Source organism: Polypterus senegalus, chromosome 18 (assembly GCF_016835505.1).
Source record: "Polypterus senegalus isolate Bchr_013 chromosome 18, ASM1683550v1, whole genome shotgun sequence".
In the NCBI taxonomy this organism is placed as follows: domain Eukaryota; kingdom Metazoa; phylum Chordata; class Cladistia; order Polypteriformes; family Polypteridae; genus Polypterus; species Polypterus senegalus.
The window spans coordinates 41523196-41536569 of record NC_053171.1 but is presented as its reverse complement, the minus strand read 5'-3'; the positions used below and the strand labels follow the sequence as shown (position 1 = coordinate 41536569).

General features: G+C 38.9%; 1 protein-coding gene across 1 annotated transcript in view; it reads left to right on the top strand.

The window, feature by feature from the left end:
* LOC120518392 (acetyl-coenzyme A synthetase 2-like, mitochondrial) overlaps nt 1–10511 on the top strand; it is a 46694-nt gene extending 36183 nt beyond the window's left edge. Inside the window, exons 13-14 of the mRNA XM_039741178.1 lie at nt 1620–1741; nt 10329–10511. Of these exons, the coding sequence (XP_039597112.1) occupies nt 1620–1741; nt 10329–10511 (305 nt within the window). The remainder of the gene's footprint in view (nt 1–1619; nt 1742–10328) is intronic.
* Nucleotides 10512–13374: the final 2863 nt, after the last annotated feature.

Here is a 13374-nt window from a genome sequence, read left to right as displayed (position 1 = left end):
GTTGTGGCCATCCTGTACCTGTCACGCAGGTGTGATATTCGGATGTACCGATCCTGTGCAGGTGTTGTTACACGTGGTCTTCCACTGCGAGGATGATCAGCTGTCCTTCCTGTCTCCCTGTAGCGCTGTCTTAGGCGTCTCACAGTGCGGACATGGCAATTTATTGCCCTAGCCACATCAGCAGTCCTCATGCCTCCCTGCAGCATGCCTAATGCACGTTCACGCAGATGAGCAGGGACCCTGGGCATCTTTCTTTGGGTGTTTTTCACAGTCAGTAGACAAGTCTCTTTAGTGTCCTGCGTTTTTAGAATTGTGACCTTAAATGCCTACTTTCTGTAAGCTGTTAAGGTCTTAACGACCATTCCACAGGTGCATGTTAATTAATTGATTATGGTTAATTGAACATGCATGGAAAACATTGTTTAAACCCTTTACAATGAAGATCTGTAAAGTTATTTGGATTTTTAAAACATTATTGTTGAAATACACAGTCCTGAAAAAGGGATGTTTCTTTTTTTGCTGAGTATAAAAGAACAAGTGCAGCGTATAGGTTTTGTCCAACTTATGCAAAATGAACAAGTCACATGTGCTGAAAACATTTTTCTAAAATTAATTTAGAATATCTAAGAATTGGACCATGGACTGTTCTTTTGAGATTTGTTGTGGGCTGTTTTTCATTCAGACAACAGACTGAACTGTGTTGCTCTCCGACACTTGCCTGTTTAAATGACTATTTCCCTTTTAACTTTCCCTTTCTTTAACTTTAACAGAGTTAAAACCAGGCCCCATAAGGCACCCTAATTAAACGCTGAGTCACCATGGCACTTTACAATGTCTGGATAATCCTAATGCATAGGGGCTTTTGCATTAATTTGGCTATTATGATAGACACAGATGGCCAGACACTTTTAACCACGAAAGAAAATAAAAGTAATAGGCAAGGAACAGGAACTCATGGGGTTATACACAGATGATCTATAAAGCTACAGACAGAAACATGTTTATCATCAGCTTGATCTTCAGTGCTTTGCTATGTCCAGTACACAATATATACTACCTCATGAACTGTCTTCAGTGCCAGTTAAGTCAGACTAGTTTTTGGGTATATTACAAAATATTTTTACTTGTCTGTTGTTTTAATTGTATTTCTTTTTCACAATACTTTGGTTAGGGTGTGATGATCTCACTTAGTGTTTGTGCAGTTGTGCTCAAGTGGAACAAGCCCACTAGGATGAGACCCTCCTACTCGAAAGCCCAATTAGTCAGTGGCACCAATAGATTTCTGCTTCAGCTTGACAGTTGTTTTCTGCACTTTGATTGGCGTGTGAACCTGAATTTGCATCTGGGAAACCAATGGGGATGACCTATGTGGGGTGCTTTGCTCAAGCAAAGGGGCCCTCCTTACATTTGTGAGATCTTGTTGGTTTTTACTCCCTCTAGTAATACTGTGATGAGCTACAACACAATTTCTTATAGGACATCAAGTTAATTAAGAATGAAGGACTGTGGAGCTGCTCTGAACTTTACATTTAAATAAAGTCTCTTTTGTGATTAAGAGAAAAAAGCTCTCTTGTTAACAACATCCTAAAATGATCTTGTCTTGTTAATGTTTTTCCCAGGTGCATATGCCTTTGTAGTCTTGAAAAATGATGTGGACGTCTCAGAGGACGCACTGGAGAAGGACTTACGAGATATTGTCTCAAGGAAAATTGCAAAGTATGCTGTTCCTGACTATATCCAGGTACTTATAAAGTAATATTTCAATCAAATGACAAAAAGGAGGTAACAGTATCTTCTCGTTTTTCCTGTTTCTAAAAAGCAACACACTCCACTGCACCCTTCAACAAATTACATCAACCCATGCCATTAAAAATTAGTTTTTGTTCTGATCATTTAGGCTAAACATCTTTTCAGCAATGCACTGCTAACGTGAAATAACATTGTGTTCTTTGTCTGAAAGGAAGAGACCTTTGCCAGTATTATTCATCAGCAGCATTACTATACTGTACCACTATTCACACTGCCTCTGGATACTGCCACAATTACTGATGTTTCTGTACAAAAAACAGCAAAGATAAACTGAGATTTCTAACTCTTCCTACTGATAGTCCATGGGATGCGTTTCATTAAGTGTTCCTGTAACTCTGCCTACCTCTTGTGGATCTATAGTCAGTGTCCAGAACCAGTCAGCGTTACGCCAGCTCTATGATGACCTGCTGAGGTCAGGAAATGGCAAGCCAACATTTAGAAGGGGAAATCGTCACTAATTTACTTGGAGTTGGCTCTGAAACATTTATTGTTTAATCCACAAAAGCCCAATAAAAGCTCTATTGTATTAGAAGGAAGCTGCACCCTAATAGGTTCCATTTAGCAAATGTAAAAAATTATTAAAAATGTCAACACTTGAGCTTAAAGCAAGTCTGGCTAATCTCTCCACCAGGCCACTTAGCAGAGGGATCGAGAGGTTTATAAAATGTATTGCATAGCCAGCACTCTCCCACTGACCAGCAGGCATAGGATTTGGTTCCAGCTTCTGAAGACACATTTAGCTAGAAGCAGATTACTGAGCTAAGTGCAAAATTATCTGATTATTTTTGTTAAGTGGGATGTTCTAAATATGTAAAGATGGACGGGATTTGGCTTGTTTTTCACATTCTCTGGCAGCAGACAAGGCTGACCTCAAGCAGTGAGACATGTAAATGGACTCTTTGAAGCAAGGTTTTGCAATTCAGCCATTTTGAATGCCACAAAATGCACAATGAGAGGGTGAGGTAAGAGGTAGGGATTATCTGCCTATTGTAAAAATTTTAGAGATGGGGAAATTGAAGCAAACACTGCTTAGACAAACATTCTTTTCTGTTGGTTTCATACACTTTCACTGCTGCTTCTTCTTGTTTCAAATGTAGAAGGTATGAAAGCATCCATGGGGCAGGCACAAAAAGGACTAGGAAGCTAGGCAAAACATTATAACAGAAACACAATTTAGTCAGCTATTATAGCAAAAGACACTCAGGTTGTCCCTTAGAGTTCCATGCCTATTTGAATTTTCTCCCTCTCTTTTTGGAAATTAATCTACCCCATATAGCTACCAGGAAATCAGACTGCTGGAAACACTGTAGTGAAGTATATAGTTGGACAGATGGACAATAATGAAGTGTGGCCTAAAGATCTAAATACTTTGAGGACCAGGTTTATTGATGTCTGGAACCTGAACAGATAATGATATGTGTCTGGAAGGAAATTCCATACTGTCTTGTGTTCCTATAAATCCATTCATCTTTAAGGCTGGTGAATGCACAATGGGTACAAATGACAATGCTGAAATGAAAGGAGACCATTCAGTTCATTAATAGTAGAATTACCTCAGTGTATTAAAAAAAACAAAGTGCTCTAAGGTTTTTGTGGCAACTATAAAACTCAGTAGTTTGCTTCCAATTCCAAACAGTATCAAAACACACAGAAGAAGCATGTAATCCTTTCTTATGGACTCAAGAAAAAAGACACAACTCTGTTCCTTCTGCATTTACAACCAGGTTGCTATATTTATGGGTCCCTGGCACCTTCCGGTGTAATGAGTTCCTCCCACGCAGCTGCCTTCACTAGCACACTTTGCGATTACCCCAGGATTAATTCCTCTTAGAAATGACGCAGCTACAGTACAATTTTCCAGCTGGGACTTTTCCCAGGAACTACCATTAATTGAGACTTAAAGCTGCACAGGCTGTGATAGTTTTGTTACAGGATTTCTGAGTTATGGCGCTTCATTATTGATGTCTTTCCTCACTTCTGTTGCGCCCATGGTCACCATTAGCACATAGACTGTTTAACAGGGGAACATGCCTATAATTTAATACATTTTCTTTCCTCTTCATTCTTTATTAGGTGGTTGCCATTGCACAAATGCTTTTTGTGAGCATCAAGGAATCAAAAACATTGCCTTTTAGGTGTAATGCGCCACCAAAAAGATGTTAGAAAAGGACAAAGCTTTCAATTCTGATCTCATGTGTGGGAAATACAAAAACTAAGATGAATAAACAACAACAACAACAACAACAACATTTATTTATATAGCACATTTTCATACAAACAGTAGCTCAAAGTGCTTTACATATTAAAGAATAGAAAAATGAAAGACATAATTATAAAAAATAAATCAACATTAACATCGAATAAGAGTAAGGTTCAATGGCCAGGGGGGACAGAAAAACAAAAAACTCCAGGCGGCTGGAGAAAAATAAAATCTGTAGGGATTCCAGACCATGAGACCGCCCAGTCCCCTCTGGGCATTCTACCTAACATAAATGAAACAGTCCTCTTTGGATTTAGGGTTCTCACGGAAGGGCTTGATGATGATGATGGTCACGTAGACTTCTTCCTTTTAATCCGTCCATCATTGTTGGAGCATCATGAAGCTTTGAGTAGGTGGAGGTGGCGCAGGCCACCACCACAAAGAAACCGGAAAAAGAAACAGAAAAGAGAGTAGGGGTCAGTACCGATTTTAGAGCCACCATGAATAGTTGTTATGATGAATTGAACATACAGAGTATCAGGATTAAGTTAAATTACGATTAAAATGAAGTTATAAAAGGCCATGTTAAAGTAATGTGTTTTCAGCAGTATTTTAAAGTGCTCTACTGTATCAGCCTGGCGAATTCCTATTGGCAGGCTATTCCAGATTTTAGGTGCATAACAGCAGAAGGCCGCCTCACCACTTCTTTTAAGTTTTGTTCTTGGAATTCTAAGGAGACACTCATTTGAGGATCTGAGGTTACGATTTGGAATATAAGGTGTCAGACATTCCGATATATAAGATGGGGCGAGATTATTTAAGGCTTTATAAACCATAAGCAGAATTTTAAAGTCAATTCTGAATGACACAGGTAACCAGTGTAGTGACATCAAAACTGGAGAAATGTGTTCTGATTTTCTTTTCCTAGTTAGGATTCTAGCAGCTGCATTCTGCACTAGTTGCAAGCGATTTATATCTTTTTGGGTAGTCCTGAGAGGAGTGCGTTACAGTAATCTAGTCGACTGAAAACAAACGCGTGAACTAATTTCTCAGCATCTTTCAGTGATAAAGAGGTCTAACTTTACTTATGTTTCTTAAGTGAAAAATGCTGTCCTAATGATCTGATTAATATGTGATTTAAAATTCAGATTACAGTCAACAATCACCCCTAAGCTTTTTACCTCCGTCTTGACTTTTAATCCTAATGTATCCAGTTTATTTCTAATAGCCTCATTGTATCCATTATTGCTGATCACTAAAATTTCAGTTTTCTCTTTATTTAACTTGAGAAAATTACTATTCATCCATTCTGAGATACTAGTCAGACATTGTGTTAGTGAATCAATAGAATCAGGGTCATCAGGTGCTATTGATAAGTACAGCTGTGTGTCATCAGCATAGCTGTGGTAGCTCACGTTGTGCCCTGAGATAATCTGACCTAACGGAAGCATGTAGATTGAGAATAACAGCGGACCCAGGATAGAGCCTTGTGGAACACCATATTGGATATCATGTGTCTTGAGTTGTAATTCCCACAACTAACAAAATATTTTCTCCCTGTCAGGTAGGATTCAAACCAATTTAAGACACTGCCAGAGAGGCCCACCCATTGACTAAGGCGATTTCTAAGAATGTTGTGATCAATGGTGTCAAATGCAGCACTCAGATCTAAGAGGATGAGAACAGATAAATGGCCTCTGTCTGCATTTACCCAAGTCATTTACTACTTTAACGAGTGCAGTTTCTGTGCTGTGATTTGTTCTAAAACCTGACTGAAATTTATCAAGAATAGCATGTTTATTTAGGTGGTCATTTAACTGCATAATGACTGCCTTCTCTAGAACTTTACTTAAGAAGGGCAAGTTAGAGATGGGTCTAAAATTTTCAAGAGCTGAGGGTCAAGATTATGTTTCTTAAGTAGGGGTTTAACTACAGCAGTCTTAAGACAGTCTGGGAAGACCCCAGTATCTAGTGACAATTTACTATGTCAAGAACATTATCAATTAGCACGCCTGATACTTCTTTGAAAAACCTTGTTGGTATCGGGTCAAGGACGCAGGTGGAGGGTTTTAATTGAGATATTATTTTTGTAAATCAGGTAAATCTATCCTAGTGAAAGAGTTTAATTTGTTTATAACAGGATGTTGGGGTTTAGGGGATCCTTAGTGTTGGGGAGATATACTATGTTATTTCTAATATCATTAATTTTTGATTGAAGAATACAGCGACAGCCTCACAGGTTTCACTGGAAGCACTTAGGAGGCATTCCTTTGAGCTACCTGGGTTTAGTAGGTGATCAATTGTTGAAAATAAGACTCTAGGATTACTAGCATTGTTATTTATAATATTAGAGAAATAGCAGCGTCTCTCAAGACGGACAGTGTTATTGTATTCTGTTATTTTGACTTTTAATATTTCGTGGTGGATAGTAAGTTTACTCTTCCTCCATTGACGCTCAGCTCTACGGCATGTTCTCTTTAAATCAGACACTCTTTGGGTCTTCCATGGTATAACAATGCTAGAAGATTTTTTCACTGTCTTTTCAGGTGCAACTATGTCAACAGCAGCTCTCACTTTAGAATTAAATCTTTCCACCTTACTATTTACATTGTCCTCGCTATTATAGCTGGCACTATAAACGGACTGATTGCTTAAAATGTTTGTAAGTTTTAAAGCTGCTGCCGAATCAAAGAAGCGTTTTTAACAATATGCTTCTCATGAGTGTTTTTATCATTATTTCTATATTAAAAAGTAGAAGAAAATGGTCTGATAGACCAATATCAATGATCTGTTTTATATCAACTTTCAGTCCTTTAGTAATCACTAAGTCTAATGTATGACCTGCTTTATGTGTAGGCTGATTTATGAGTTGTCTCAAATCAAAAGAATCCAGGAGGTTCATAAATTCTTTTACTTTTAGATCACACTGATTATCTATATGAAAATTAAAGTCGCCAACTATTAGGAGTGTGTCATAATTAGTAATTAAAATTGACATTAAGTCAGAGAATTCCTCAAAAAACGACGCGTTATATTTAGGAGGTCTATACACGGATAGTATTAGAACTTGAGAATCTCCATGAATAACAACGGCGAGATACTCAAAGGACTTGAACTTACCAAAACTGACAAAACTGACTGAAATGCAGAAAACAAAGTAAGGGCATAAACAAACCTAGAGATGAGTTTAAGAATCAGTGTTCTTGATATCAGTTACAGAAATACTGCAACTTTTCACGTTATACAAATGTGCTCTTTTCAAGCTAAGGCTTCTGACTTCTTGCATGAACTGCTCACTTTGGGTGATGCCAGAATATTTCAGTTGGATTAAGGTGAGGACTTTTAGGTTGGCCATTAAAAGTAACAAATTCTTCTACCACAGACGTTCTGTTGTTGTTCTTGTACCGCATGTTTAGGAGTATTGTGCTGCGTGACCCACATTCTGTTAAGCCTCAGCTCACAGGCGGATACCCTGACATCCTGCTGTCAAATTATTTATGACCAGCATCTTTGTTTAGAATGCAGGTTTTCATTTTCTACAAAAATGTTCCCACCTATGCCAGAAAGTGTCAATTTCATCTCTTCTGTTCAGATTTTGTGATTAGCCCAAACCTGTGATAGGTACAAATATCAATTTTTGTGTTTCCAGGACATTAGCCATCACCATCATTGTGACTTCCTGGAGTGACTTTTACTGGACAACCACTCTGAGGAAAAGCAGACAATGGTACTGAATTTCCATAATAATTGCCCACTGTCTCTCTGGCTAATAAACAACCACCTCAGGAGCACTGATATCTCCTTTTTTGTGTGGATCACCAAAGCCAATTTTAAAATGGCACAATTCACATCAAGACATCCTTGTCATAAAGAGCAGACACTGATGAGTGTTATGCAGAAAGTCTCATCAGACTCAACTAATCTCAATGGCCAACAAACAGAAAGAAAAAATGTTTTACAAACCTTGAAAACCAAAACAGAGATAACACGTTACATCCATTTATTGATTTGTGACTTGTCCCAGGATCACACAACACGTTTGAGGAAAGGACAGAATCGGCAGACAAGAACTTTGCACTCCAAAGCATTATCCATTAAGCCACATTGGATGGCACATACGAATCAATTTATCCATGTAATCAGCTCACATATCTTTTCCAACAAAGATAACGGTTTCTCTAAAGACGTGAAAAAGTACAACTTTAATCACATGGTATTGATTCATCAAATCTCAATGATTAAGGCTTAAGGGAATATCAGGTCACATTTTAAGCCTAATTAATGCAGTAACACCAATCCCTTGAAAGGGTCAGTCAATTTGGTAACTACAGTTGCCTTAAAGTTATAAATAATGGGAATGACTGTGACTATAACGATACATTTTGGAACGATTTTGTTTTATCTATTTTACCAGCTTGGCTCAAGCTATATTTCACATGTACGTCTATTTTGTAAACTAATTTTTTTCAAAAAAGAAAAGGAGTTGCAGTGAGTTGGGGGCTATTCTTGGGTCTGTGTGGTCGCAGTACTTGATTTGTAAAGAAATGTGCAAACCTTGCAATAGTAGGGGTCCATTGTGGCTTCTCAACCAAGGAGGCCAAAAAATATAGAAATGGTGCGCTTATCATAAAAACACAAAAGGGTTGGATGAAATTTTCAGCCTCCAATTAATATCTGTGCCTGTGGACGAGCCATGTGAGCACAAGGAGAATGTGCCTCATCCACACAGTTACGAGGTCAGCACTGAACACAGGTCCTTAGAGGAGTGAGACATTACTGATAATCAGTGTGCCACAATGTAATCAGAATTATTAACACAAATAAAACAGTGGGTTCTTGTCCATTGTATTTCCCAAACTCTCTCTCTCTCTCTCACACACACACACACACACACACTATATACAGTATATATTATTACAGTTGACTATTTTACCATAACTATTCCCATAACACCCTTTAATAACAAACAAATGTTTGATCATTTGTACACTGAGGTGAGAGCTTCAGCTTCCTTGGCCCATGTTTGCATGTTCTCCCCACGTTACTCCAGGTTGATTGGTCATTATTACCTGGCTCTGTGCCAGTGATTGTGACCATGTGATGGACTTCCTTCATTGGTTCCTGGTTTGTTCCCGATGATGTTGAGATGGGTTCTGTCACAGGATGGCCATAATCTGAGCTAAGGTGGTTTAGATGATGAAGGAAAGAAGCAGTGATAAACTGAAATAACACACTATAAGGCAAACAATACCATGGCTACTTACAGATTTTCACGGAAATTGCACAGGGCCACTGGGGTTCAAGGTTGGTTTAACCAAAGAATGTACCGTAAAAGTTATGTTACAAAACAGTCCATTTGCTCTGTGTTCCTGACAGCCCCAGGATGCAGAGCTGTGCCTGTTTCTCATCATGTTTGATTAATACACCTAGACATCATCATCTTTTATATTTGAACACAAACGCTGTCAACTGTTTACTGCCACTATTACAAAGACAGTCCTGTAGGTCCCTACTCTCTTTTCTGTTTCTTTTTCTGGTTTCTTTGTGGTGGTGGCAAAGCTTCATGATGCTCCAACAATGATGGACGGATTAAAAGGCAGAAGTCTACGTGACCATCATCATCATCAAGCCCTTCCGTGAGAATCCTAAATCCAAAGAGGACTGTTTCATTTATGTTAGGTAGAATGCCCAGAGGGGACTGGGCGGTCTCATGGTCTGGAATCCCTACAGATTTTATTTTTTTCTCCAGCCGTCTGGAGTTTTTTTGTTTTTTCTGTCCCCCCTGGCCATTGAACCTTACTCTTATTCGATGTTAATGTTGATTTATTTTGTTTTATAATTGTATCTTTCATTTTTCTATTCTTTAATATGTAAAGCACTTTGAGCTACTGTTTGTATGAAAATGTGTTATATAAATAAATGTTGTTGTTGTTGTTGTAGGTGACACTAACAAGGAGGGGTAGAATGGGTCCACTAGTAACCAGAAGCCTGTGTGCACTACTTGCATTTTGGAATAGAAGGCTGTACAATGGGATGTTCTTAGATAATAACTTGGAGTCTAAAATGACAGAAATGTATTCAGATGTATGTTTTTGATCACCATCACCAATATGCCACTTAGATGTGTGTTTGTATGTGTGTGAGACTCAGGACTGTACACCTCTGTCCTGTAGCATGGCCTTCCTTGGTGAATTCTATCAATGTTTCTGGTTTTCTTGCAAAGTTTCTTATCCTGCTGTTGGGTTTATGTGGCATTTATGTTTGGGTTCACTGTCATCGCAGGGTAAAACTCTCATTTCTGTTACAAATGTGCCCACAGGTTGTGAAACAGCTACCAAAAACACGGTCTGGGAAGATCATGAGGCGTGTCCTGAGGAAGATTGTGGCCAGGAAACTTGATGAGCTGGGAGACCTGACAACCTTAGATGACCAGAAAGTGGTGGAGGAAATCATTAGTGGACATGCACTTCTTCTGGAGCGCAACAGTACCCAAAAGTCCTAGGTAATTGGATACCAAAAGAAAACACGATGGCAAGACTGGGCACCAAGTTTGCCTGACTTAAGGACAGTGTAGTATTTAAATGACATCATCACATGATTTGTAATGAAATTACAAATTGCAAAAATTACAAATGGGGCATTGTGGCATCCTCACCTCTACTAGAATAAACACCAAAGAGATCACAAAAGTATAAAAATTGTACATTTACTATTAAGATGCAAAGTAGCAGGATGAATACACAAAGAAAATAAAACCGAAAAGTAAATCAAAAGAACACCAAGAACCCCCTGGTCTCTTCCATTTGCCCACCTCAAACGTGCCAGTCAGGCACTGCATGCACCCAGCTCTGTCATGGCCTTGCTTCCTCCTGCTAGTGGACACTTGCCCAACCTACCCCTTCAACTGTGGTTTCAAATTATACTCTTCCTATGAGGCAGCTTTGTACTTCCTCAAGAGTCACTTTAGACTAATAATTACAGAGTGCCAGGCTAGAACTCCCTCTAGTGGGTCTTTGTATCCTTGCATCCCTGAACCTTAAGCAGCTGTTAAAATGCCAGGCGTCTCAGGCATATCCTCCTGTGCTCCTCCTCTATCCAGCCCTGTCTCATGTGCTGCACATTTCTAACAGGCCACCCATAGCATTGTAAAAAGGATGCTAATTCTCATTACTTAGCTGTATGTGCTGCCTTTATTGACCAGGAAGTCTTCTGACCACCTGCCACATTTTCACAGCCTCGAAAGAGGGAAACTTATCCATAGCACCTTGCTCTCTAGCATCCTGAGGTAACATTGTGTGTTTCTAGACAGTAAACATCTCTCTTCATTTTGTAATGGCACCCCTGCCACACTGACCCTTGCTTTCCCAACATGCCATGTGCAGGGCGTATCTTAAAACCACTGTAGATCTCTCTCTCTCTCTCTATCTGCACATCAAAATACATTTATCTGTGCATGGCAGCATGGCTCATTTCCTTTTTTGGTGTTTTGCCTTGAAAGGCTGAGCACATAGTGAGAAGTTTAGGTGTTTCCAAACGTATTCAATGAAGCTCATATCTGGCCCAATTTAAAATAGTGATTTAAAAGGTTTAAAACACATGAAATCCCCCAAAAAAGGATAAAGTGTGTCTTATTATATGAATCTTCACCAATACTTTCATATTTTACAAACCCAAATGATGTTCAGTTGCTTTGTTAATCCCTTTTAAATATTATAATTGTTCTTAGTGCACAATTGAGAGTCAGTCATAAGTGAATATTCAAGAAGCGAGATGGCAGCCATGCCACACATGATAACCCATGAAAAATAAAACAGTCGCCTCTCATTTAAGGATTAAACAATGGGCTGTAATTGCATGTTTTGGCTGGTGCCAGCAGCCTGGACTTGTAACATGTGCAAAGTCACAGTGAGATCAGTGCAGATGAGAAGGCTTTCAGTTTAAATGTAACAAAGCATAATGGCTGTGATCGGCATAACCCCTGAAGATGTTTGCCATTCTTCTGTCTCCTGGACCAGTGTCCTCGGAGCTCTCAAAAACCCTATGCACACATTGGTGTGCTGTTATCTCCAGGATGAAGACCTAACCAGGCCATAAGGAATGCTCATTAACCCATTTGGTTAAGCTACTTGCTAGTGGTGCACGAGAACCACACAGGTTTGAAATCTGCTTGAAAGGGCTTTGCTGCAGGCAACACTTCATTCCTGGCAGGAGTTTTTCACGTTTGAGACAAATGCTTCAGCAGAAGTTTGCAAATGGAATTTTGATATGTGGCAAAAATGGACTCGTGTTGACTATAATGCCTATTAACAAGCACAATCATGTGTGCATCCTACATCAGTTTAGGTACCTCACCTTCACTGTTCATCTGCTTCTTCCACCAAGCTGGACAAAGCAGTGCACCAATCAACAGTCTACAACTTCTTGTGTGAAATCAAAGCCAGAAGACAAAAATGATCCCATCAGGTGGGTCCTGAGACCAAAAAGAGAAAGAAAACAGTGAAATAAAGTTTGTTCCTAAATGGTTTAAGGAGCCACGTAACTGAGTTTTGTTCCTGGAAAGCGATGGCCAGCATGTGACATTTTCATTCAAGAAACTGTTATGCTAAAACAGTAACTAGCTCTCCCATTGCCTGATTTTTGGAGTGGCAAATCACACCTTTAAAATAAAAAACAATAAAAATGCCATCTTCCTGTTTTTCACTAGCTAACGGCCTCTTCTTTTATGCTTTGCTCTCTAACATCCTTGAACCCAGTCGCTCTGTAAGCACACAGTGAACAAATATTGCCTCAGTATGTACAGAACATTCACTAAAATACCAGATAAAAACAACCTGAAACAACCATGAGAACAATTCAGTATTTCCCCTATGCTATAAATTATCTCTAAAGTTTCACACATGCTCTTGGTCAGGGTCCGTGGTCCGCAGGAGCCAAACATTTTACCTTGTGATTTAAACAGACACTTTAACTCTCCATTGGGTGCTTCATTTAAAAATGTTATGTTTAAGAAATCTCAGTTACAGTTAGCAAAAGACCCTCCATAATGAACATCAATCAATGGCATTTGTACATCACTTGATTTGGACTCCATGACAGCTACTGAGCAACCACAAGCCTATTAAGATTACATTTTGAACTAGATGACATTGTAAAGTGCTGCTAAAAATGTGCATTTAATGTCGTCTCCTGATATATAGCTAAAACAAAAATTGTTTAACTTTTTGAAACAACTAAAAATCTAAAACGCTCCATCTTCCAAATCAGTTAATTATTTCCAGAATGCACCAGAATGTGCCCTTCATGCATTTACATCTATCTTGTTCACATTGAATTTTTATAATGAGCATAAATAGGCAGGGTACGTG